Source organism: Morus notabilis, unplaced genomic scaffold (genome assembly GCF_000414095.1).
Source record: "Morus notabilis unplaced genomic scaffold, ASM41409v2 Scaffold382, whole genome shotgun sequence".
Taxonomy (NCBI): Eukaryota; Viridiplantae; Streptophyta; class Magnoliopsida; order Rosales; family Moraceae; genus Morus; species Morus notabilis.
Genome location: NW_010364200.1, coordinates 389,933 through 415,241, shown reverse-complemented (window position 1 = coordinate 415,241; position 25,309 = coordinate 389,933). Strand labels below are relative to the sequence as shown.

At 36.7% G+C, this 25,309-nt stretch overlaps 2 protein-coding genes across 6 annotated transcripts; both read right to left on the bottom strand.

The window, feature by feature from the left end:
- Positions 1–735: 735 nt before the first annotated feature.
- On the bottom strand, positions 736–2,673 carry LOC21399449. Its single transcript, XM_010105956.2, has 2 exons — positions 1,458–2,673; positions 736–1,107 (listed from the first exon to the last, which is right to left on the bottom strand). Exons 1-2 carry the CDS (start codon positions 2,344–2,346, stop codon positions 770–772), a joined length of 1,227 nt encoding a protein of 408 aa, XP_010104258.1. The 5' UTR covers positions 2,347–2,673; the 3' UTR covers positions 736–769.
- A 5,044-nt stretch (positions 2,674–7,717) lies between these two features.
- Positions 7,718–23,847, bottom strand: LOC21399448 (syntaxin-binding protein 5-like). Of its 5 annotated transcripts, XM_024170663.1 has the most exons (24): positions 23,658–23,847; positions 22,782–22,909; positions 22,052–22,136; positions 21,793–21,846; positions 21,318–21,409; positions 21,093–21,196; positions 20,806–20,881; positions 19,723–20,182; positions 19,049–19,387; positions 18,756–18,956; positions 18,543–18,641; positions 18,293–18,365; positions 17,282–17,409; positions 16,831–17,125; positions 16,476–16,711; positions 16,272–16,396; positions 15,935–16,052; positions 15,648–15,703; positions 15,410–15,503; positions 15,136–15,322; positions 14,972–15,055; positions 14,743–14,846; positions 14,598–14,660; positions 7,718–8,131 (listed from the first exon to the last, which is right to left on the bottom strand). In XM_024170663.1, exons 1-24 carry the CDS (start codon positions 23,700–23,702, stop codon positions 8,024–8,026), a joined length of 3,354 nt encoding a protein of 1,117 aa, XP_024026431.1. In that variant the 5' UTR covers positions 23,703–23,847; the 3' UTR covers positions 7,718–8,023. The 5 variants fall into 5 exon arrangements, with proteins under 5 accessions (XP_024026431.1, XP_024026432.1, XP_024026433.1 ...); XM_024170664.1 differs by lacking the exons at positions 21,318–21,409; positions 21,793–21,846; positions 22,052–22,136; XM_024170665.1 differs by lacking the exons at positions 22,052–22,136; positions 22,782–22,909; positions 23,658–23,847 and having other exon boundaries at positions 21,318–21,389; positions 21,793–21,832.
- Positions 23,848–25,309: the final 1,462 nt, after the last annotated feature.

The following is a 25,309-nucleotide window of genomic DNA, read 5'->3' as shown; positions in this document are numbered from 1 at the left end:
GAACAACAGCAGTGGCATGTCTCGTAGTAAGCAAAGTCGGCAAACTCCATTCACACGCTCCGAAGTTCCCATTCACATTAATACAGACAGAAGTATTACCTTCGTTCTTGTCCACTATGAGGAATTGCTAAGATGATGCTCAACACTATATATTAATAAAAGATGGATATTATAAACGGAAATTTTAAATATAACTCACTTTTTATTAGTGATAATATTTAATACAATAAAATTTTAAATATTTTTCTTTAAATATTGAAAACTCGAACAATATATGCCTTGCAACGGTATAAACTTAACATATATGCCACTTAATTTATCAGTTTAAATATCTTTTTAAAATTCTATCAAATTATTTTTTTTCTTGACAAAGATAATCAGGCACCTATGACTCTAGTTTTTGGAGATATTGTGGTAGAGTATTAATTTTTTTTTTTTTAAAACCAACAAATATAACCAGTGGTATTTACAAAAAAAAAATAGTAAAATTATTAACATATTGTGCCATGATTCGAATTATGATTTGTGGTTCGCTACAATATTTTTTCACACAAAAAACACACGTAAATTGAGAATAGTTCTGAATTATGATTCTGAATCTATGAACCAAACGTCCAAAGTCGTTAATGTAAAATTATTAGATTTTAATGGCACGCTACATAATTTTCTTATTAAAATTTATAAAATTAAGATATTTACAAAAAAAAAAAAGAAAAAAAAAAAAGTAAAGAGCTTTTAGCAAGTGTTACAAGCGACCAAAAACAATAATCTAAAGAATTTCAACAATTTCACTAGTAACCTCGTGTAATAGCACATCAAGAATATGCCACTCAAATTCCATGCAGATATCTTCAAGGCCTTCAAAATCTAGCACATTCTTTGCTCTAGTAGTACTAGTAGTAGCACTAATCCAATATGTCTGACTCAAATCTTCCTCGGCTAACTTGCGCAGTTGTTCAGCCAACTCTGTGAAATCCTCCATGTCTTTATTCTCTGCTTTCCCATGGTCTTTCTTCACAACTCTTCTCAATTTAAGCTCATTATCGTACGAAACATTCAATTCACGTTCCGTCTTTAAGTATGGATTCTCTGCCCTTGAATGTCCCTCTGTAAACATTAAATTAATCAGCCATTAAAAAAATGTGCGTAACCCTAATAATAATAATAATGATGATGATGATAAATGTGCATATGTACAAGTGTTGATATCAATGTTTTGATGTGATTTGTTTTTAAAATTGTAATTATACACTCACTTTATAAGAAAAATAAGTGAGCCAGCACTAATAATTAAAATGTATAACTATGCCTATTTAATAGAAAATTAGCCCTAATAAATACAATAAAAACTTGAGTCTTGACAAACACAAAACAAAAATAATAATTATAATAATATAAGAAAATTAGCCCTGTGAATAATGCGCCATATGAATATAATAATAAAACTGAAGACTGACCTGAGTACAGATTATAAACTTCGTCAAGAACAGAAACAGGGCTTAGATTTTCTGGATTGCTGTCGATTGGCTGAATCTTCGTTCTTACTTGTCGATTCTCTCGCTTTCTTGCGAATTTTGCCGGTGCTTTCTTCTGGTTTTGTGGCTTCAAAACCTTCAATTTTACACCGACATTGTTCTGTTCCTTTTTCTTGCGAGGCAAAACAGAGCCCAAAACCTTAGTTCCATTTTGCTTAAAAGTCTTCGAATTCTTTGACATAATTCTCTTTCTCGGCTCATTCTTTAACTTCGAAATCCTGTTGTTGGTCTTCTCATTCTCCTTCTTCAATCTCACGCTCTGGTATTCTTTTATACTCTTCTCTTTCCTCTTCCCCTGCTTCTCTTCTCTAAATCCCATCTCAGATTTCTTCATTTCCTTGGAGGAATCATCTGAATTATCCAAGTAAACAACTAGGAAATCATGGTTTTGGTTCTGCTGACGAAACGACGCCGGGACCTCGCGAAACGACACGGAGGTTCTCACCCGGCGATGCTGGTGAGAATGAGATTGATCGGTTAAGTCAAACTTCAACAAGTAATCTGCGAAGTTCACTGATCTGCTGCGGGAAAACGAATCTGGGGTTCTTCCTTTGGGAGCCCAGTTTGTGTCCGCGGGCAGAGAATCTAAACCCATTAGCTTTGCAATTATGCTGGGCCCACCACCGGATTGAGCTTGGCTTTCGGGCTTCTTTTCGTCTTTCTTTAGCTTCTTCATGTCGTCAAGTATGGTTGTTTTGGAATAATTATCTGTAATTTGGTCTGATGGGTGTGTTGGAACATTTCCTGTGCACAACATTCTCCTTATTATGCCTGAAAAGCACCCGGCATTAGAAGCTTCTGATTTGGCCATGGTGGGGGAAAAAAAAAAAAAAAGAGTTGAAAATCAGAAGATTGTATAGGAAGAAGAAATGGGCTTGGAAAAATGCTAGATATGGTACAATGTGATTAAGAACGAAATGGGATTTGGGAAGATAGTGGAGATTTTAAGTTAAAAAAGGAAAGAAAGTGCGGAGAAAGAGAATGAGAGAGAAGCAGGAAACAGAGAGACTAAAAAGAAATGGACTTGTGAAAATGAAAAGCTAATTAAAGGCAATTCAGAGTCCAAATTTGTCAGCAGCAGCAGAAACACGACCCACATGCGATTTTCGAATCAAAACGGAAGACAAAAAATTGATTCTTGAAGAGAAAATGAGAGGATGTGATTGTGAGTTTATTATAATTAACTATAGAGAAAGCCTGAAATCGTGGTCAAATAGTTCACACTAGAGCTACACAGGATTAGGTAGCATATATAAAGAAGAGTACGATAAAGTACACTCAGACAAATTGGAGGTACGAATACTCGACGCCTTTGTCTGACTCTTCCATCCGCATAATTAATTTATGAGGCGTTTAGTACGAAAATTCATATTATAATTTAAATTATAATTTATAATTTATTATAATATATATTTTAAAATATGTATAAATTAAAAATAATTTTAAATTAATAAGTTAAACGTTTTATTAATGATTTTTTATTTTTATTATTATTATTATTATTATTATTAGAGTTACGCGCTCTACGTGTTTATGTGAGTATATTTTTTATTTATTTGCGTGTTACGTGGAAACTTGTTTCATTGACGCTTGCCGGGCCTTCCCCCATCTTTGCTGTAAAATGGTAATATACATATGTGTGTGTTTATTATTCATTTATTATTATATGCTCATTTTTTTTACAATTTAAATTATAATTTAAATTTTTTATTATAATATTTTTTCTTATAAAATTTAAATTCAATTTTTTTCTTTCACATAAATAACTCAAATCTTAACTTAGACCCGCGAATAGAACAGGCCTACAGGTCGACAAGTGGGACTTGATTATGGTGAGGTAGTCTCGACCGGAGTGTAGTTCCTATCAAGTCTAAACTCGTGCATGTCTCTTAGATTGACAATTTAGTTTGAAGGATGGGGGATCGAGATTAGACTTGTAAGTAAGAATTTGATTATTTTGCATTAGATCCCAATAAAGGTAATCGGTTACAACGCTCGTGATGGTTAAAAATCAGCTTTTAGGGGAAATAACAAATTTTATTCATGGGCTAAATTGGCCGAAATAACATCATAAACAATTGAGCTTTTACGGTGAGATCTTTTAAAAAAAATATATACTAGTGGAGCATCATATTTTGACCATTAGAATAAATTTTCAATAGTCAGTTAAATTGTTCTCGCAATAAATTTAACCGTTGAAAAAGTAATTTAACGGTTAAAATAAGGTGTTCTATTGGTGTGTTTTTTTAGAGAGTCTCACCGTGGAGAAAGCCCAAAAACAAATAGCAAAACATACCAAGTCCAACCAGTACAAAAAAGAAAAAAAGAAAAAAAGAAGTTGATGACAATTTTAACTGCTGTCAAAAGATAGAATGACAGATTAAGAACTACTGTCAAATCTAGTCGTATGTTAGGCTATTCTTCGATTTGTAATCGGTGATTTTGAATTTTTTGATCAGACAAAACGATCATCAGTTTGAAAAGATGAAGACGAGCACTAAGTCAAGGAGGCTTTTTTGGGTCGGTTCACTGACCGGTGATGCTCGTCCCGGTGGTCAATTTTTTGATGGTTTTCATATATGCCAATCTAATATCAAAATTTTCTAGGGGACCTTGAATGAGGCGACATCTAAGGGCGTTGCTCCCAATTCCTATAAATGTAGAGTTGAGGTAATAAATTCAGAAACTTTGTAACACGTAAAACAGTAATAAATAACTAAGATGGCATCAAAGCAATTGTAACTTAGCGTTAGTATTATTTCTCATCAAGTTAAAGAGATCAAAAGTGGCTCTATAAGGAAAATGGTTGTTTTTCCAATTATCCTTATCTTGTTTCTTATTTTAAGATGCCTGAAATTTCACAGAATTAATCCTATACATAATTGAATTCATTTTATATTAAAAACCTGTAGAAACTATAAATAATGAACGTAAATCAAAGTTGACAACATGTGTTAATAATTCAAAGATGGAAAATTAATAAATATTAGTGAAACAATAAATAACGGAATTGAAGATTTTTGATATGCAAAATCTTGATTCCAACCGGTTGTACATACTAGTGGAATTCAAGATTTTATCTGCTCAAGAATTTCAGTGATCAAGTGAAAATAATAGCTCTATTGCAAAAAGATGAAAAGATAAAAAGAATGGCAAAGGAGTCCAAAGATTTTGTGCAGCACTCATTTTAGTTCATAATAAAAAAAATGATAATAAACGTATTATGTTTAAAAAAAAATTTAATTGTTGATTGATCCAAATATAATTAGATATTATAATATTTTATAATCTAATTTATTTCACCGATTTAAATTTAAAATTTAAATTTTATTACAGTAATACATCATCTAATTATGAAATACAGTAATGCACTGTCTAATAATTGACAGAGAAACTCCCGTGACGCCGGTCCAAACTTATGATTTATTGAGTATCGATATTGATTTGGAGGTGTTGTAGCCGCCGCCGTTGTTGACCCTTTTCTGCATTCTTGTTCAGCTTGAAATCCCCACCTGCCGACGTTGTTGACTTCTCTACTTAACCAATATCCGTGCAAAGAATTTTGGTGACTTGGATAAGGCATACAAGGATTACAAGCTTTTAGCTTTGTCTGATCTGGATTGGGTTAAACATGATGACATGAAGTGAATGAGAAGGCCAAAGGCCCAAACAAAATAGAGTGAGTGAAGAACCAAAAGATAATTTAAGGAGAAGTGCCCTAAATGCACAATGTGATTAAAATTAGGACAAATTACACGTTTTACTCTTGAACTATATGTATTGTCACAAAATATCTCTCTCAAACTTTAATTTTAATTTTTTTTCTCCCCAACTCCAGTAACTCTTGCAAATTTTTCTCCTCTGTTAAATTTTTTTTATGGAAAATATCATGTGAAATATAAAAATTAACAAAATAACACGCATTACATAAATAATAAGTATCGTTGAATAATTTAGTAAACAATTATTCTGTTAGCTCATAGTTACTTGAAAGTGTAATTACGCGCATGAATTATCCTTTTTTTCTACCATACTTAGCTTTCTCCTTAATTTAATTGAAGGAACTTTAGGGGTTAGTCAATGGCAGCCAAAAGCAATAACATAGTAGAAATTTAATAAAAGAGAAAAATTTGTAAGAGTTGTTAAAGTTTAAAAGAAAAAAAAAACTAAAATTAAAATTCAGATGACATTTTATTACAAGGTCTATAATTCAAGAGGAAAACGTATAATTTATCCTTAAAATTATATTCTTACAAAATAGAAAGAACGAGGAAATAACATATATATTTTGAGGGGAGAAAAGACTAATAGCTTGAATTTTAAAGCATGAACATTAATAGCATTTTTCATATAAAAATTCAAAAATCCTCAAAATGCCTCGTGCCTCATCTCCTACTTAGAATTATACTGCCATTGTCGCTATCTCCTCTCATGAATGTCATTTGCTCTATATTCTATTTTTTTTTGCTTTTTTTTTTCCTCCAGTACCTTTGTGGTGCTATCAAATAGATTGGACAACGTATTTCTCACTTTTTGTGTGTTTTCTAATGTGAAATTGGTCCGCTTCTATTTTTTTTTTTATTACTTACTCTTAATTAATATTTTTCTTACTCAAATAACTATAATAATCAAAAGATTAATAAGATTAAAAGATAAAAATTTAGACTCATACACTCTAAGAATAAATTTAACAATTTTCTCTAATATTTATGTCCTGAGAGCATCTTTAATAAAGTGCCAAATGAACACGTCAATGCCATATTTTGACGTTTGAGTTGAAAAATCACTCCCAAATTCATTGATATTTTTCTTTTTTCTTTTTCTTTTTTTTTTTGCTGGCATATACTATATTTAGTATGAGAGCTCATTAAATATAACAAAAATCTAACATTTTAAACATCATTACATTAGAGCAGAGCGCAAAATAGAATAACATAACAAATATACTATTTGTCTTAAAAAAAAACAAATATACTATTTCCATGCTTCTTTTGCGTAGCATTGACATTTGACTTTTACATGAGAGACCGTATAATCTGCATATATACAAAAGGTTGTTTCTTTCACTTTATTAAAATTATTTTTCCTTTTCATGTTTCTTTCACTTCATTAATTACTTTTTCTCTAACTTCTCAATTCAAATATTTTTTCAAAAAATATTTTCTCTACTCCAATACTTTTATTATAATCCTCTATATATGTTACATTAGGGACCCATTCTTGTCGCGAGTTCACATTGAGAACTTGAGTTAAAAATTAAATTTATGTAAGAAAAAAATTGTAGCAAAATAGTTAAATTAGAATTTTTATGAGAGAAAATACTATAGTAAAAAGTTTAAGTTGTGAATACCCAAAATCAAACAACTTTCTACTTCTGATACATACACCCTAATTAGTTTTCTATTTGATTTGTTTTTTATTATGTTTTATATGCCTTTAGTTAAATATCTTTTTCTTTTCCATATCTGCACCCTAATAAGTGTTCTATTTGATTTTATGTTGTAAAAAATAGGTTTTATTTTCATAATACAATAATATTATCCTTGTTCTAATTTAAAATGAGTTCACCATTTCAAGTACTTTTTTTTTTTAATAAAACTCATGTCTCACGGAACTTACAACTAAAAAAAAAAAAAAAATCAGAGTAATAAACACAATAGAAGGCTAATGACCTAACTGGGGAACAGACGTACACCTGAGGCCCAAAAATGAGAGAATATCTCAGCACACTAAGATCGAGCACATGAGATAAAACATCTCTCAGTAAGATAAGTTTTTGAGTGATGAAGGGACAAAACATCGTAGCACTAAGGCTACACCAAACACCGCCAAGACACTAATCTAACAGACACCAAAAACAAACAAAGACAATAGGGTGAAAACCCCAGTTATTATAGTAAAAACACACAAAAAATAAAAACATAATAAACACAAAAAGACTCCAAGACCTGTTGTCAAGCGACTAACGAAAAAGCAATCGGCAAGAGCATCACCATTTGAAGTACTTTTAACTTGAACCATGAAAAAAAAATTGTTTATTATTTTTATTTTTATTTATTAGTTAAAAATTTAATAGAAGTTTACTAAAAAAAAAATAATAATAATTGAAGTCCTTGATAGATCATACAAGAGCACTTATAATTGATTTAGGACATTCTATATCATAGATTAAATTTAGGGAAATGAGAAATTATTATCTTTAAAATAAATCTAAACTAATTAATTCTAAACTATAAACAAAAACTTCACTACATGTGAAATCAGTTTTTTATTTGATTTTTACCCGCGCGCTAAAAAACTAGTATAAGTAAATGTAGTGATTATCCTATACTTGACATCTTAAAAGGCACATGAAATCCATTCGTCTTTCCAATTCACCTTTAGAGAACCACATTTCTCACTTTTAAGGCTTAGAGGGAATTCTCCTATGCCGCCAAACACGTAGAATACGCAGACCACCACAAGCAAATATTAACGAAGCCAATTGTTCATATCTGCCACCATTTTCGATTTTCTAGCGTCTTTACGAGCTCATTTGCCATTGATGCAAAGTCTTCAGCTCCACTTTGAAGCTCTTCGGTGTTCTTGCTGATTCGCTGATAATACAGTGATGGTCAGTTCACCCAGTCATTCAAGATGTGCCAGTTGAAAGTGTAATTCCTTAAAAGTTGGAATAGTGTGAACATAAAAGTCTTCATTTTGATAATGGTAACATAATAGGAAAAAAAAAAAATGAACAAAGTAGTACAAATGTGAACGCGCATATACGTTTGCGTGCACAACTAAAGTAATTATAAATTTCCACTACACATGACCGACATGCAAAGTCATTTTTACCATAGGAAAAATGATAAGTACAGAGTAGTTCTTCCACTGAAAATGAATCAAGAAGAATGACAGATGAAATCTTTATTGATTAACAAATTGAACTCCAGACTCAACGAAGGACTCTCTCTCCTGTGCTCAGCCTCAGCCAAGTCTTTCTTTTCAACTCCAGTCATTTCCTACCACTCTGATCCAACTCTGGCCTATTAATACCTCTCTACATTACACACGATAGACCCCAGTACACATCCGCACTGTACAGAAACCCCACTAACACTAACAATACTAATAACTCCATGTCACCCTTTATTACCCCTCCTCACATACACCTGTCTCAGTAACGGCTTATCACTCTTATCAACTACTCCGCCCCCCAAAAAAGTCACCTTGTCCTCAAGGTGAAATTCAAGAAACTGTTGTTGAATGACATCAAAAAGTTCCCAAGAAGCCTCGTAGTCAGGCAAATGACGCCACTGCAGCAAAACCTCCAACTGCCCCGTCACCGGTGAAAAACGAGTGGCCAGCAGCCTCTCCGGTTCGACGCGCAACTCCATGTCAGCTGTTAGGCCCCGCGGAACCTCCTGAGCCGGTAAAGACAGGCCAATGGCCTTCTTAAGTTGCGACACATGGAAAACCAGGTGGATTTTCGTAGCCGCAGGTAGTTGCAACCGATATGCCACGGGCCCGACACGCATGATAACCTTGTAAGGACCATAAAACCGAGGAGAGAGTTTCTCATTGGAGAACTTGGCTAAGGAACGATGTCGATATGGCCTAAGTTTCAGAAATACCAAATCCCCTACCTCAAAAAACACATCCCTTCTTTTAAGATCCGCCTGCGCTTTCATCGCCTGCTGAGCCTGCAACAAATGTGCGTGAAGCTCGTCCAAAATGTCATCCCGGGATTGCATTTGCTGCTCTAACAAAGAGTTAGCTGTAGAGCCTAACTCAAAACGAACTAACTTGGGCGGATCACGACCATACAACGCACGGAAAGGAGTCATTCCCGCGGAGACGTGGAAGCTCGTATTATACCAATATTCAGCCCAAGCAAGGTGAGAAAACTAGTGAGTCGGTTTTCCTGAGACAAAGCAACGTAAATAAGCTTCCAAACACCTATTAACCACCTCCGTTTGGCCATCCGATTGAGGATGGTAAGCCGTACTGTAATGCAACGAAGTCCCCTGCAATCTAAAAAGCTCCTTCCAAAAATGGCTGGCTGAGAAAAACTTTGTCGCGATCGGACACAATGGTTTGAGGGAACCCATGGAGCCTGACCACCTCCTTAACAAACAGCGCAGCCATCGATTTTGCCGAAAACGGATGACATAGGGCCAAAAAATGGGCATACTTACTAAGCCGGTCCACAATTACTAAAATAGAGTCATGACCAGCCGACTTTGGAAGACCTTCCAGAAAATCTATGGAGATATCATCCCATACCTGACTTGGAAGAGGCAACGGCTGCAGCAAACCTCCTGGAGATAAAGTAGAGGTCTTGTTCTGTTGGCAAATCTGACAAGCTGCCACCAGGGATAACACATCCCGCTTCATGCCATACCAGAAAAATTCAGAGGACAACCTTTTAAAAACTAATTTCGTTGAAAAACTAGTCTCAAACATTTATAAGCCCTTACAACTAATTATTATATTGTATGTAGATATTTTTAGCTGTCAGGCTTGCATATTTAATGTAGCTAGGCCTAGACTTTTAACAGCCAACATTGGTACCTTATATCTGCCCAAAGGACTGAGGAAGACCTTTCCAACTTCATAAACTAACAAAGTCATGAACAATTCAGAGGACAACCTTTTAAAGGTCTTTAATACACCCGAGTGGCCCCCAATCTTGCTGCCATGAAACTCTGCCAATAGGGCCGGAATGAGAGGAGAATGCCTGGGTAGGACCACCCGCCCCCTATACAACAACATGCCATTACACAACGAAAACCCCTTCACCGTTGCGGAATTAGCCACGAGAGCAGCCCGAATAGCGGCCAGCCGAGGATCCCTCTGGATTTGTTGACAAATTTCAGCCCCGTCATATATGGCCGAAGTGGCCAGATGGACCAATTCCAATCCAGACGGTTGCCTAGACAGCGCATCAGCCACCCGATTTTCAGATCCAGGCTTGTATTGGATCTCAAAATCGTACCCCAACAACTTACACAACCATTTTTGGTGGTCCTCACTGATTAGTCTTTGCTCCAACAAAAACTTTAGACTCCTTTGATCCGTTCGAACAATGAAATGACGTCCCAATAAGTAATGGCGCCATTTCTGAATGGCGAGGACCACAGCCATGAGCTCGCGCTCATATACCGTTTCGTTCGAGCACGTGATGACAACACTTGACTGAAGTAAGCAATGGGCAGCTGATGTTGCATCAAGACTGCGCCAATCCCAAACCCTGACGCGTCCGATTCCATGATAAATGGCTGGCCAAAATTCGGCAGTGCCAAAACCGGAACTGTGGTCATGGCCTGTTTCAATTTCCTAAAGGCGTCCTCCGCCTCGCTAGACCAATGAAAGTTGTCTTTCTTCAGTTGTTGCGTAAGTGGCCAAGCAAGGTGCCCATATCCCGAAACAAAGCGCCGATAATAGCCCGTTAACCCCAAAAAACCCCGCAACTCCTTGAGAGAACGAGGGGTAGGCCAATCTACCATTGCTTGAATCTTACTAGTATCAGCCGCCACCCCATTGCCCGAGACAGTGTGGCCCAAATACTCCAATTTACCACTAGCAAAAATGCATTTTTTTTGGTTCACATATAAGTGATTGTCCTCCAAAGCAGACAAAACGACATCCAAATGGTTGATATGGTCTTCAAGAGTTCTACTATAAACCAAGATGTCATCAAAAAATACCAAAACGAATTTCCGCAAAAAAGGTTTCAACACCTCATTCATAAGAGATTGGAAAGTGGCTGGGGCGTTAGTTAACCCAAAGGGCATAACCAAAAACTCGTAGTGTCCCTCATGCGTTCGGAAAGCTGTTTTCGGAATATCGTCCTTGCACATCCGAATTTGGTGATAACCGGATTTCAAATCCAATTTGGTAAAGATGGTGGCCCCACTCAATTCGTCCAATAGCTCTTCGATAACCGGAATGGGAAACTTATCGGGGATTGTAGCCTTGTTAAGTGCCCGGTAATCCACACAAAAACGCCAACTCCCATCCTTTTTTTTAACTAAAAGAGCTGGGCTTGAAAATGGGCTGCTACTCGGCTATATAATACCCGCTGAAAGCATCTCTCTTACCAATTTCTCAATCTCGTTCTTTTGAAAATGAGGGTACTTATAAGGTCGAACGCTAATAGGGGCGGTACCCTCCTGAAGGATAATGCGATGATCCCGCATTCTTTGGGGAGGAAGCCCTTCCGGCATGTGTAATACCTTCGAATGCCGCTGCAAGACCACACTAACCTCCCCTTGGAATTGCTGATCCAAATCCCCTAATACCCCCAAATCCGGTTCATTGTTGGCATCCAAGGCACTTAATTCTAAATAGATGCCATGTCCCTCATGTTTAATGGTCCTAACCATGGCCTTAAGAGAAATCATTGTGGTGGAAAGACTTAAATCCCCCCCCCCCCCCCCCCCCCCAATTCAAGGGGCAAGAAATTTTCCACTATGGTCAAGTGTGCTAATGTCAATGCTACCTCCTTACATATACCCTTCCCTTTTACTGATTCACCTGTCCCTAATTGTACCCCAAACCCAGCAATGGGTGCAATAGGAATCATAACCCTCTCCACAAAACTCAATGAAATGAAATTATAAGTTGCGCCGGAATCAATTAACACTATTACCTCTTGTTGAGCAATTGTGCCCCGGAGCTTCATTGTCTTTGGCGTCGAAAGTCCTACCACTGAATTCAAAGATAATTCAATAAGTTCCGGTTGCCCCTCCTCCCAATCTGAGCTTAGTAAAGTTGGATCATCCTCTTCAGAGTCAGTTGCATCCTCATCGCTAACCAACATTATCCGAAGCTCCTTCTTCTTACAACGATGGCCAAAGGTGAACTTCTCATCGCACCTAAAGCATAGTTTATCCCTCTTTTCCTGCAACTCAGAATCGGAAAGCTTACGAAATGGAAAATCTCGTCTTTGAGTTGCCGTTTTCTCTAACAATGCAGGGTTCCGCTGTGGACGTTCCACTACAGGCACCGTCCTAACCAAAGTTGGTGACGACTCAGCCCTCCGAGAACCATGAAATTGTGGTCGGGAAAACTTGGTTCCAGCCCCTTCCCGCCGCAGCAATTCATTTCTTTCCTCAATTCTCTGGGCAATCTCCATGATTTCCCCCAACCCCACCGGTTTCAGGAGTCTCACCTCAGCCCGAATCTGCACCTTGAGTCCATTTACAAAAATTCCCTCCAATACCTCCTCCGGCACATCCCTTAATGGGGCCGCTGAAACCTCAAACTGTCTATGGTATTCGGCTACCGTACCCCCCTGCCGTATTGCCAAAAACCTCTCGCAGAGGTTGCCCTCTTGCGAGGAGCGGAATCTTTGCAACAAAGCGACCCTAAACTCCGACCAATTATGGAAAGGCCTGCGGCCATTCTACCATTGGAACCATGACAGGGCATCCCCCTCCAACGAAATTCCCGAGGTGATGAGTTTTAACCTGTCCGAGCATCGATTTATGGAGAAAAACTGTTCCATACGGAACAACCAACCATCAGGATCCTCTCCACCAAAGATAGGGCACTCTGCCTGTCTCCGACGAAGGCCCGCCCAATCTTCATTCACCGACAACTCCTCCAAAACACCTCCGCCCTCCCAGTTTTCTCTACACCTATCTCCAACATTACTGTTCCATCCCCTTTCTCCTCCTCGATGAACAGGAACGCCGGTCCCATTCCGTCGATCATCGAAATCCATGGACTCACCGTCCAAGAAAAATCCATGCCCCTCACCACGATGTCCGTTCCAATGTTTTCCTTGAGTGCCCCAAGGAGCACCCCTCGCCAACCCTCGCCCATCCTCTCTTCCCTCGCGACCCGGATTTCGAGGATTCCTTCCCTCCATCGCACGATCGACGCCTTGTTCTCGCTAGCCAAAATCCCCCACCGGACACAACACATTTTGCGTCACCCTAGGGTTAATCGACCTTTCCTCACCTAAACGTATTTCCACTCGCTCGCCGGCACGATTTGTCTCCCGAGCCTCTCCGGCAAGAATCCCTGCGCGATCACCCTCGCGATTCACATCACGGTCATCAACGGCGCGATTAGGTCCGCGATCACCTGCGCGATTCAACTCGCGACCTTCTCCGGCGCGATTTAGTCCGTGATCCCCCTCGGCCGTAGCCGCAACCGTCTTCTCCGGCGCTGACGTGGCCGACGAAAGGAGTTTCATCTGTTCCTCCATTAGCCGGCGAATTTCGAACATATCTGTCCTATTCTGAGACAATTCCACCCTAACTTCTCTGAGACTTTTCTCCATGTCGCCCATTCCTTTCTCCATGGAAACCCTAACTTCCTTGATCTCTTTCTCCACCAACTCGAACCTCTCATTTGTTTTCCTAGCCGCCATATCTGCCAGAATCTACGCTCTGATACCAAATTGATAAGTACAGAGTAGTTCTTCCACTGAAAATGAATCAAGAAGAATGAAAGATGGAATCTTTATTGATTAACAAATTGAACTACAGACTCAACGAAGGACTCTCTCTCCTGTGCTCAGCCTCAGCCAAGTCTTTCTTTTCAACTCCAGTCATTTCCTACCACTCTGATCCAACTCTGGCCTATTAATACCTCTCTACATTACACACGATAGACCCCAGTACACCTCCGCACTGTACAGAAACCCCACTAACTAACACTAACAATACTAATAACTCCACGTCACCCTTTATTACCCCTCCTCACATACACCTGTCTCGGCTTATCACTCTTATCAACAAATAGGCTAAATCAGACACTTGGAATTCTATAGTTCATTAACTTCCTAATTCGGGTTCTTTCAAGCTCCTCTGTTCCTTTACAAGTTCAACTCATAGTGGTCCTTTTGTTCGTTATAATCTCTTGTCACAATTTGCAATCGGACACATTATTTGATTATTGAGCTGTAAATAGTCAGATTTAAAGCACACTGGCGTCACGTAGACTTGCAAATTACACCCCTACATGACTATCAGTTGGACCTATTTGTCCTGATTTTCTAACCTTTTGGGAACCAAACCAAGTTTAAATGTGGAACCATTTTCGCCAATAACATCAATATCTTACCTCAAGTTTTTCCTGCCTCTCTACAAGCTTATTTCTTGCATTTGCAGCCACTGAAGAAGCATCCTGAAATAGTTTTTTACCACATTGCATTAAGCTAAAGAGCTATAACTTCTTTCATTACTACTAAAAACATCATCTACATTACCCTAGCTTTGCCATAGGCAGCCCTAATTTCTTGAGGAGTTCTCAATCTGGGCTTCACATCATCTGTACCACCTTCAAACAGTCTTTCCCTTTCGGATCCCTTTTCTGCAAAGAAGTACACTAGTTTACATTTGAACTTAAATGTTTATGCAGTATGAGGCATATAATTCTAGTCTAAAAATCAAGAAAAATGGACATAAAAAATACATGTAACAAAGTCTCAGATTTACCTTTCTTTGTGTTTTTAAGATCAGATGAAGTAGACGCTACCGGTGGAGGTTCATCTAGTTCAATATCATCCAGTTCAATATCATCTATAGTAAAAGTAATTACATAGTAAGTAAATCATTAACGTGCTCAGCAGAATAAGAATAATATTGTACTCGACAAGAACCTATATCGAGCTCTGCAGCTTCTTCATGATCTACAGGTTGAAATGAGTTTGGGCGTGGAGACTTCAAAAATATCCCCTCTAAATGATTGAAAGTTGATTTAGGAGTTTTAGTATTATCTAGAGAATGGTCCACTTTTCCCCCCTTAAGGCCTTTGACGATACCACCTAAAATTCCAGGTGCAGTACCCTGTAGCAACATAATTATGCTGTTTACGTGTGAATAGAAATATTCATCATAAAACAGACAACTACAGATAATAATATAATTTCTGACCTGCTTTTTCTTCTGATTTATAGAGAAACTAAAGGCAGCGTCTGCAGCCGCTGCAAGAACCTGATCATGAAGACAAGGCAAAGACTCTGGAATCCTGAAAACATGGGAAAATATTGATAAGATTATAAGGGGGAAAAAAAAAAAACCCTCTATTGAGCTTTATTATTATTATTTTTTTTTTAAGAAAAAAGAAAGAAAGAAAAGATTAAAGCAATAGCTACAAACAACAAAAGAATACCTAAAATCATTTTCACTAGCTAATAAAGAGACGAATGCCACTTCACACCCATTTGCCTGTAGGGAAGTCAACATAAGAATCCATCAAATAGATTATAGGCCCGTTTGTTTCATATACTCAAACTTAAATCATTGATTCTGCTAAAGTGTTTTTCCGCACAAAAAATTTAAATTTCAAACCTCAGAAACAAGAATCATGGTTTGAGTATACCTTCCAAAAGGGCCTTATATCTCTAAGTGCAAGATATTAAGTAGAATTTGATATTTTCAAATTTGAAGAAATCATACCAGTGTAATTTGTCCATTATCAGAAGAGCTCATCATTTTATTCATGTTTGCCTTGAAATTCCACCTTAATACAGACATCAAGGAGCTCTCTTTCACCAATTCCAAGTCCGGTATAGATCTGCAAAGCATAGACATATCAACACTAAATTTAATATCTAAAATTATTAACCAATAGGGTATCATAGAAGCAGGGAGCACATTAGGTTGTCATTAGAAAATTTGAAATGGAAGACGATCTTAAAAATTTGATGTGGTTTTTGATGTCTCTCATCCTCCATTATTCTTTTACTTATGTTGTTCTGGCTGGGCACAAACATAATGGGAGAAAACACATCACCTGATCTCAATTCCTCCAGTCTGGAACAGCAAGACCAACCCCTGAAGTCTTTGATCTTTCTTAAAAGTTGTGGTCCAAATGCAAGGTTTTGCATATTTCACTTTACAAACAGGCTTATTGTTTCCCTAAAAAGATGGTAATTCCTTAGCATGGATCTAAAGCTACAAAAGTATTGTAATTAAAAATAAAGAATGTGAGAGGCACCTGAATTACAGATTTTGTGGAGAACAAGCGTGTTGAATCCTCACAACATAGCAAAAGAAATGAGTCCAATAAACTTTCCTCAGAGCATGCAGTATCTGAAGAAGACCTGTGTTCAATTGCATGTGAACTTATTCCAGCCTGCGAACCATCTGGAACAGGCTCCTCTATAGTAGCAGTGTCCCTTGTGGACTCTTCCGTCTGCTTTTCATTGCATAACTTAGAAGAAATGTTACCCTCTGGAACCAAAAAGGCTTCTCAATATTTTGTCATCTATAATAACGTTTATATATACAAAAAAAAAAAATATATATATATATATATATCTTATTCTTTTGAAGACAAAATCAATACTTGCCTATAACATACATTGAAATTGCAATTGATTCCTTTTTCAAGTTCCATTGCCGTGTGTTGATCATGTTACCATTACAACCATCAATCACTTTCATCGTTGCATCCTTTGTCAAGATGAAAATTACTTCCTTTACAGCGTTTGTCACATTGTTTGCTTCTGAGTGCTTTGGGCTCTTCACAAGGCTGTGAGAATTGGTAAGTTCTTTCGACATTATTGAAACGACTGGTGAGCCAGAGCAAGATATATCATTCAGAAAGAACGCAACAGATAAGGTACTCATGTCAATTACTCCAACCTGAAAAGAAAAATTAAATTTTAGGCATCTTTCTGAATAATGAAGTAACTTAAATTGGTATGTTGACATTGAAAAAGCTTAAAATACAGTCCAGCATTCAAGATGGTTCTAATGACAATAAAGATAAAGAGTAAGAGAAATATACAGGTTACTCACACGGCCACATTTAAATCCAATAGCAAGTTTAGCCCCAGAATGAATATACTTTAACATTTGAACTGGGGAATCGGTTAGAGAAAAAACAGCACTACATTGAAGCCCTTTTTCGTGAGACAAAATGTGAACTGTAAAAAAAAAAAGTATAATGTCAACTACTGAAAGTAAAAAGCTCTGACTACATAACTTCAGTGTAAAGCAAATATCATGGTGTGTGAATGAAAAATGAACATGTTTCTCAGTGAATAGAGCTTCCACTCTAACAATACATCAAGAGCTGAAGAATATTTCCAGTGTTCCACAATGCCTTGAATGAAAACTAAGGAAGCATTATAAAAAAATGAGAGACTGTCTATCGCAGTCTTCAGAAGTTCTTCAGCTGGACATCAAGCAATCACAAAAATGAAAATGATACTCTTGTTTCCAAAAGCTTATATTCCATGTCACTTACTTTTCCTAGTTTACCTTATTTCTTATAATTTTTTTATATAACTTTACAACAAAGCTGCAATACCATCCACACCGGAGATTAGATTCTAGTATTTCCCCATACGGCATATGCCATGCAAACGTAAATGATGTTTCTTGGATAGTTCTAAGCATGTCCCAATACACTTTGATCTTATATATATATATATATATATGTATATATAAATAATATAATATAAAAGAACAGACAACGGATTAGGACTGTAAGCATTACTCATTAAATAAAATGCATTTATTGTATGTTGACCTGACATATTTACATCATGAATGTTCAATCGCTTAAAGTCATAGTTGAAACTGTAAGCTACTTCTAAGAAAAATTTAGTATCTGCAAGTATTTACAATTAGGCAAATCCCTGCTTTACCATTCTGAAGAACTGTTAATTTATATCACCACGTATCTGAAAAGTCATATTGTATTTACTCTGCATCATACTGTTACTTCATTCCCCTTTGGCCCAAAAGAAACAGGCAAAAACCAACGAGGTGCAATCATCGTGATGCTTGTCATTTACAGTTTACCTTCATGCTTAGTTTCTGTGACGAAGTGGAAGTTTGTTCCGTTTGAGCAGCCTTTGAGATCATAAATACAAACCTATACAAGCCAATAGAATTATAAGGAAAGAAAAGAAAAAGGAATAAAAAAAGGTGATTCTCTCTTTTTATATAATCCATACATAATACATATAATAATATATCAAAAAGGCATAAAAGTTTATTAAGAATACAGAAAATTGACCACAAGACTCAAATAATATGCTTGACATCTCACCAGTCCACATTCATTGCCTAAAGCCAAACTAAAAGTGAGATAGCAAAAATCCAATTCTGAAACAGGAGCACTTGAACCGGCCACTTTAATACCTTGCACCTTTTAGTCATATAGCATAATTTACTATCAAGAATAGGCCCCCTGCTAATGAGAACAAAGTAATAATAAAACCTTTATTAAGACACTTAATAAAACCTTTATTAAGACACTTACCTGGCCTTCCAAAAGACAACTTAAGACTGGCAAAGTAGCATCCCATATCCGAACAGACCCATCTGAATACCCAGCCAGATACAGTCTCTCTATCCTTTTATCTTTAGTAGTAGACAGTTGACTGGGCACACCCCCAGTCAATGGCCACTTTACACCACTAGCCGGGGTTGTAATTGAACCAGGTTTCAAATTTGAGGTCAACTGGAAAGAGAATAAAATTATCCTCTGACAGTTTTTATCAGAAAAATAAGATTATCCATTCTTCAAAAAAAAAAAAAAAAAGGATGCAATACCTCTGATAGAGTGTTTAATGAGTCTTCCCCGGTCCGAAGGGTAAAAAGTTTAGCAACAGTAATGGTCGGATCATTCATTGGTATCATGGCAGGAAATTCCACAGCACTAAAAGATGGTTTCCTGTCTTGCTGGGACAACGAGGAAGAAAGGCTAGCATCATCATAGAAATGCAGTTGTCCGGGGCTTGTTAGTACAAAAACATCAGCTTTCTTTTGACTCCCTATTGCCCCAGCACTTGGTAACAAAATCATGTCAGCAAAAGAGCCAGTAAGTGTAATATCAATGCGACCAGCACATTTTAAAGTATCCATTCCAGACGACCATTCAAGTGTTAAAACCTGTAGTAAGAGGCAGAAAATTAAGAACACATTTTAAGTTGGGCGTTAGGAGAACTTAGAATAAAATACCACTTCACTATTCAAAAGTGGCAGAATGATAATGGTAAAAAATGTCAATATTTTTGTTAAATGTAAATATAACAAAGGAATCTGATACAGACGAAAATTCTGAATTAGTTAAACCCAAAAGTCCTTTACTCTTTTCAAGATAATACATGTTTTGTCAAAAAAGTTAGCATCTTATAAATTATATGTAGCTTGCCCACTTAGCTCTTTTTAATGCAACACACTTCAACCATAAAAACAGACAAACATCCAACAAAAGTTAACATTACCGTCAAAACTTCCTCAGATCCTATTTCATCTCCACCATAAATAAATAATTGGCCATCACAATTATTACGGGACTTATTAGTTGCAGACCACTGTAAGACAATGACAGGGAGTCTCCTTTCCGCAGATGATAATCTTAACTTAACAACATTGTTAGGTGATGACAATGCTTGTTGACCTTTACTAGAAGCTACAGATGATGTGTTCCAAAACAGAATATCTCCATCTATGTAACCCACAGCAAGAATGGACCCACTGGAAGATGCCCAACAAAGAGCACTTATCTCTTTCTCTCCTAAAGGATGTTCAGATTTATCTTCTAAAGAATTTACATTGGCTGCAGTTGAGGCTTCTGCTACTTCGTCCTTCAATTGGAGATCCTTATCACCTCCAGAAAAAACAATTCGGGCTTCCAAAACATCCCATAACACAATTGATCCATTCTGATATGCAATCAGGACTCTGCAAGATAAATTAATAATAAAAAATAAAATGGAAAGAAGTTATTAACACTCATAATTAAGCACTTATAATAGATGGCCGTAAAGTTCCATGTTCTCTCTTATAGTCTCAAGTAATCATAGATCTAACCTCAGCAAAGATACAGTGACAAATGTAGTCTCAAGTAATAACATATCTAACCTCAGCAAAGATATAGTGTCAAAAATGAAAGGAAGGAGAGAGAGAGAGAAAAAAATAGCATTACTAAGTTGTTCATTAGATACAACGCAACAGACTTCAGTACCAACTTAAATAGATTCAAGATGCAAGTATGGATGGAGCTGAAGTCATGTAATCATCATGTTTCCTACAAGCAGCACAAACTACATTCAATAACTTCTCTGCAATGTCCAAACTTTGAACATCATCCCATTCCACATCCACCAGAATGGATGACTTGCTTTATTTAGCATTAATGTCGACCAAACTTACACCATCAATAAGGTTGTTTGCAGACTAACAAAGTACTGGAGCATATGCCTTAGATAGGAAGCCACTTCAAGAGTTAAGGGAAGTAGCTTCAGCTTCTAATTTTGCAATATAAGAATTTATTTAATACAAGCTATAATGGAAATCCGTCTTGCCTATTTCCAGAAGAACAAGGTTGGGGAAGAATTCCAACAACGGGTTGATCAGTAGGAAATGGAGACTCGACAACATCTGCTAAAAGGTAAAAGAATGGCATTAAATAGAAATAGAAGTAAACATAACCCACAGATTTAATGATAAATTTTAAGAGACGTTTAGTTCATTACAGAAAATCAAGACATTTTAGGAAAATGTTTAATTTGGGAATGAAAGATATACAACTTCTTATTTTTTGGAGTTGAACAAATTATTCAAAGATCAAACACTGAGAACAATAAATTACCACTTATAGTATTCGAAGAAATATGATAGGGAAACTTCAAAACTGCTCTTTCTTCGGCATTGAACTTCAGCACAGACATCAAACCATATTCATCACCGACATACCTGCAAATTGCAATACAGCAAACTTGTTATGAATTGATTGTCCAATACTCTTCAACTTGCCAGCCAATCATCAGCTGATGAAAATATGAGTAACATTAACTTCTTTCAGTGAGTAATGTACATGAAGTTGGAGCCATGGATTGCAACAAAAGCAGTTATATTGGTTTCCCATTGTAAACAACAAACAAGACATCTGCTCTCAAGATTCCAAACCTGGGAAAATTAAACCTTAATGATCAAAGTAGATAAATTGATATTCAAAGAAACTAAAACCCAGAGGCCTTTCGGCTGAAATTCAGCTAGCATTGCAAAATACACACCATTGTCAACTACTACTTGCTACCCTGATTAAATAGTGATCAAATTTGCAAAATATGACCAAGCAACTGTTTTAATCAAACAAAACGATATATAGCTATTGAAAGTTGAAAAAAAAAAAAACACTATTTAAGAGCACTATAAAGTTGGTAATGTATGAAGAACACATGAATAAAAGTTCAAAGGAGTTACCTCCTTAATATTTAATTGTCCAAATTGTGATGGAATTGAGTTTTTACTAGAGACACGGAAGTTTGAAAGTAAATAAAGACTTGTACCTGAATGTCATTGTCATTTAAGATGCTAACCAAGTAACCCTGGTTTTGCAGAAACTGCCAAAACAACACCATTATTATCTCTGCCGCTCAAGGAATAAGGAAAACAATGAGAAAGGAAAATGAAGATATATATACACATAAACATAAAGATACACGGTTTGGGATGTCTTGGGTTGTCATTTTGTTATCTAAATATGCTACACGCATTAATATCAGCACTGTATCCTAATGTTTTCAGTAATTCATACTTCATGTATACCTCAATGTATTTGAAGGGCAATTGCTTTGGGGATATAAGAAGTCCTTCTCTACCATCGCCGCCAATCACTTTAATCCTTCCATCCCTGCCCAAAAATATATTTATATATATATATATATAAATAAATAAAATAAAAAATAGAGTACTATAGTGACAATGTGGTTCCCCGGCTATGCCAACGTGACATCTCAAGATATATATCTTGTTACTCTTTTATTCATTTATTATTGCACAAAGGACCTAGACTCCCAAGGCATCTTATTTCCCACCAATCAATATAGTTCAAAGGTGGAGGGGAATTTCCTAAATTTTGTTCAAAGCCCATGATTTCTCTCTCCCCAAAATATGATCCTCGAATGAAAGTTATCACTGAAGTCCATGCATCTCCAGAATTCTAATTCATCTTGGTGGGGGTGAAGCACATAAGATAGAGACGCAGGAAGCCAAACTTTCCAGAGAAGGAAGCATGAAAACTATGAATTCATTCAAGTGAACACCATGCGTTGGTACCACAGAAATGAAATGCACAACAAGCACTCTCCTAAGAAGCAGTTTCATTCAGCCGCTTTTCTTTTTTTTTTGGTTTCTCTTTAATTTTTTCTTTGCCAAATAGTTTTTGAAAATGAGCCACAAGGCAATCCTAGTTCCTAGCTAGCAACTCACACTTCGATCGTAATCCAAAACAAACAAGGTAAAAGAATAAAAAAAGAAAAGGTGCTTATTAACTCACAGAGTCCCAATGGCTAAAAGGCGTTGAATGGGGTCGAACGCGAGAATAGAAGATGTAGACGGGATGCCATAGTGAACTGCAATTCGCAGGTCCAAGTCTGTTTCCGTCAAACTGCCGTGTTGCAAGTTCTGGTGAAAACAACATAATAAGACGAAGGGGGGGAAAAGTCTTATAGAAACTATTCACAGGCTTTTGAACTTGATTCCATTTTCTATACCGGCTTGAAAATTTTAGCTTCGAAACTCATACAAGATATGAATCAAATCAAACAGAAAGAAGAAGAAATACATTAAACCAACAAAATTTTCTGGTGGAATTCATTCCATTTACTCTTAACACATCCTAGTGGAATTCATTCCATTTTCTGGTTTAATAATTTTAGGTTCCAAAACCAATAAAATTCATTAAACCAAATCAAACAGGTATAAGAAAATAAACCCATTAAGCAACTAGCACATTCTTGTGAACTAACTTAATTCCACTCTCTTTATCGGTTCCAAAAATTTAGCTCCAAAGCCAACGAAATTTATTGACTAAAATCAAACAGTAATAAGAATTCCTTCCATTAAAGCTTCGAAACCAATAAATCTACTCGAAAACAAATACAGTAATAAGAAGACATACACATTAAACAACTAGCACATGCTCAAAACCAAACAACGATAAATTTCAAAACTTTAAGCGGCGAAAAAAGATTCATAATAATTCATTAAAAGAACGGAATTTCAAGTGAAAAAAAAAAAAGAAAAAAACTAGATCATCCTCATTAGAAATGAAATGGAAAATTGGAAAATTTCTTCGGAGCTGAAGCTGAACGAAGAAGAAAGAAAATGGTGGAAGAGTCGCAAAGGGTCGATTGCTGAGAGTTGAAAGTACCTGAGAATGGAGAGTAGCTTTCTGCAAGAAGCGCTTGGCGAACATGGGGGAATCGGCTGAGATATTGGAATTTCTTGAAAATCGTTTCTTGATTCAAAGACTTCCTATGTTCGTTTCTTTCAACTGATTATTCCGATGCAGATAGGTACGCAGGACACATTCAAAACAAGCTTACAAAAAGTCTTGGCATTTTTTTTTTTTCCAAGAATATAAAAAGTCAATGTAATGGCTCAGCTATTATAAAACAAAGGAAAATTACGGGTTTAGAATTAATTTTATAATAATTTTATTTTTAATAAAAATAAAAATAAAATTCTTTTAAAAATTATTTTAGAATAATTTTAAAATTATATTTGTTTAATTTTTTTAAAAATTATTTTGAGTATAATAAAAAAGTAAAATTATATTGAATAATTAATATATGATAATATTATTGATAAGTAATAAAAAATATAAATATAAAATAATTTTTAACTATTTTTTAATTCATTCACAATAATAATTTTTATTTTTTTTGTTTTTAATATATTTACTAAACAAACGTCGTTTCGTTTTCATTTTTAGTTTTTACTTCTTAAAATACGTAAAAATTGTTTTTAAAAACTGTTGACGGTGATTTCTCGTCAACAAAAACTGGCCGTGTTACCTCTTGGTTTCCCTTTGGATTACCGGCCTATGTGTTGAATGTGTGTGAGAGTTTACTGTTTTTGGATGTGCATAAGTAAAGAAGACAAGAAGTTTTATAGTGGTTCACTCTGTAAAATTAGAGCTACATCCACTGTGGTTGTATATTTCTTTTTGAGGGGATTACAATTTACATCAATTGCTATCTCTCACTCTCTTGTTTCTCTGCTTGGATCTCAACCCCCTCCTCGTAGGGGGTCTCCCTTCTTTTATACTGGACTTTCTTCGCTGGGTGGGTATCCCTCCTAGGCAGAAGCACTCAAGTGCTTTCCCTTTTTAGGTCCAGACGTAGCCTATCAATCAACACTGTTCACTCAGTCAATTAGTCTTTTATTACGGCTCTGTGCACCCCTGTAACACTCTCCTATCCCCTGTAGGGCGGTTTAAGAGCTCGCCATTAATGCATGCTGACATCCCCCACTTTTGTACGCAACTTGCCATGTCCTCTAGAGAACGTTCCCCTCGTCGTCAGCGATGCTTAGCCCAAACGTCCTTCTTGGTGATCGATTCTGTGGTCGAGGGATCTTTGTGCCTCTAGCTCGACGACACGATCTGTCGACGTAAGGAAGAGTCGTCGCCCTACGTTGGACTTCGCGCTTGGGCTCTTTAGAGCTGTAGACGTCGAGGGTTGTTGTTTGGTGGGAGTAGTTAGGGCCACGTGTCGCTTTATCGTTTGCCAGGTGTCTGTCACATTTTCCCACACAACAGCCACCCCCCAGGTCGAGGGCTCCTTTTAGGCGGCCTCGAGCTTTGGTTCGGTTGTACCTCCGTGCTTCGGGTGTGGGAAACCGGTCCCAAGCCTTCGTTTGCAATGATGCCTAGACGCTTCGGATTTCCTTCGGGGACGCAACCGTCGCGTCGGTTGATTCCCCATGATGACGTAAGGCCTCATTTTGAAAGGACGAGTGCGAGCCTTTGGATCGCGACTCTTCCGTTTCCCGCCCTCGCTTGTCACCGTCAGATCTGGG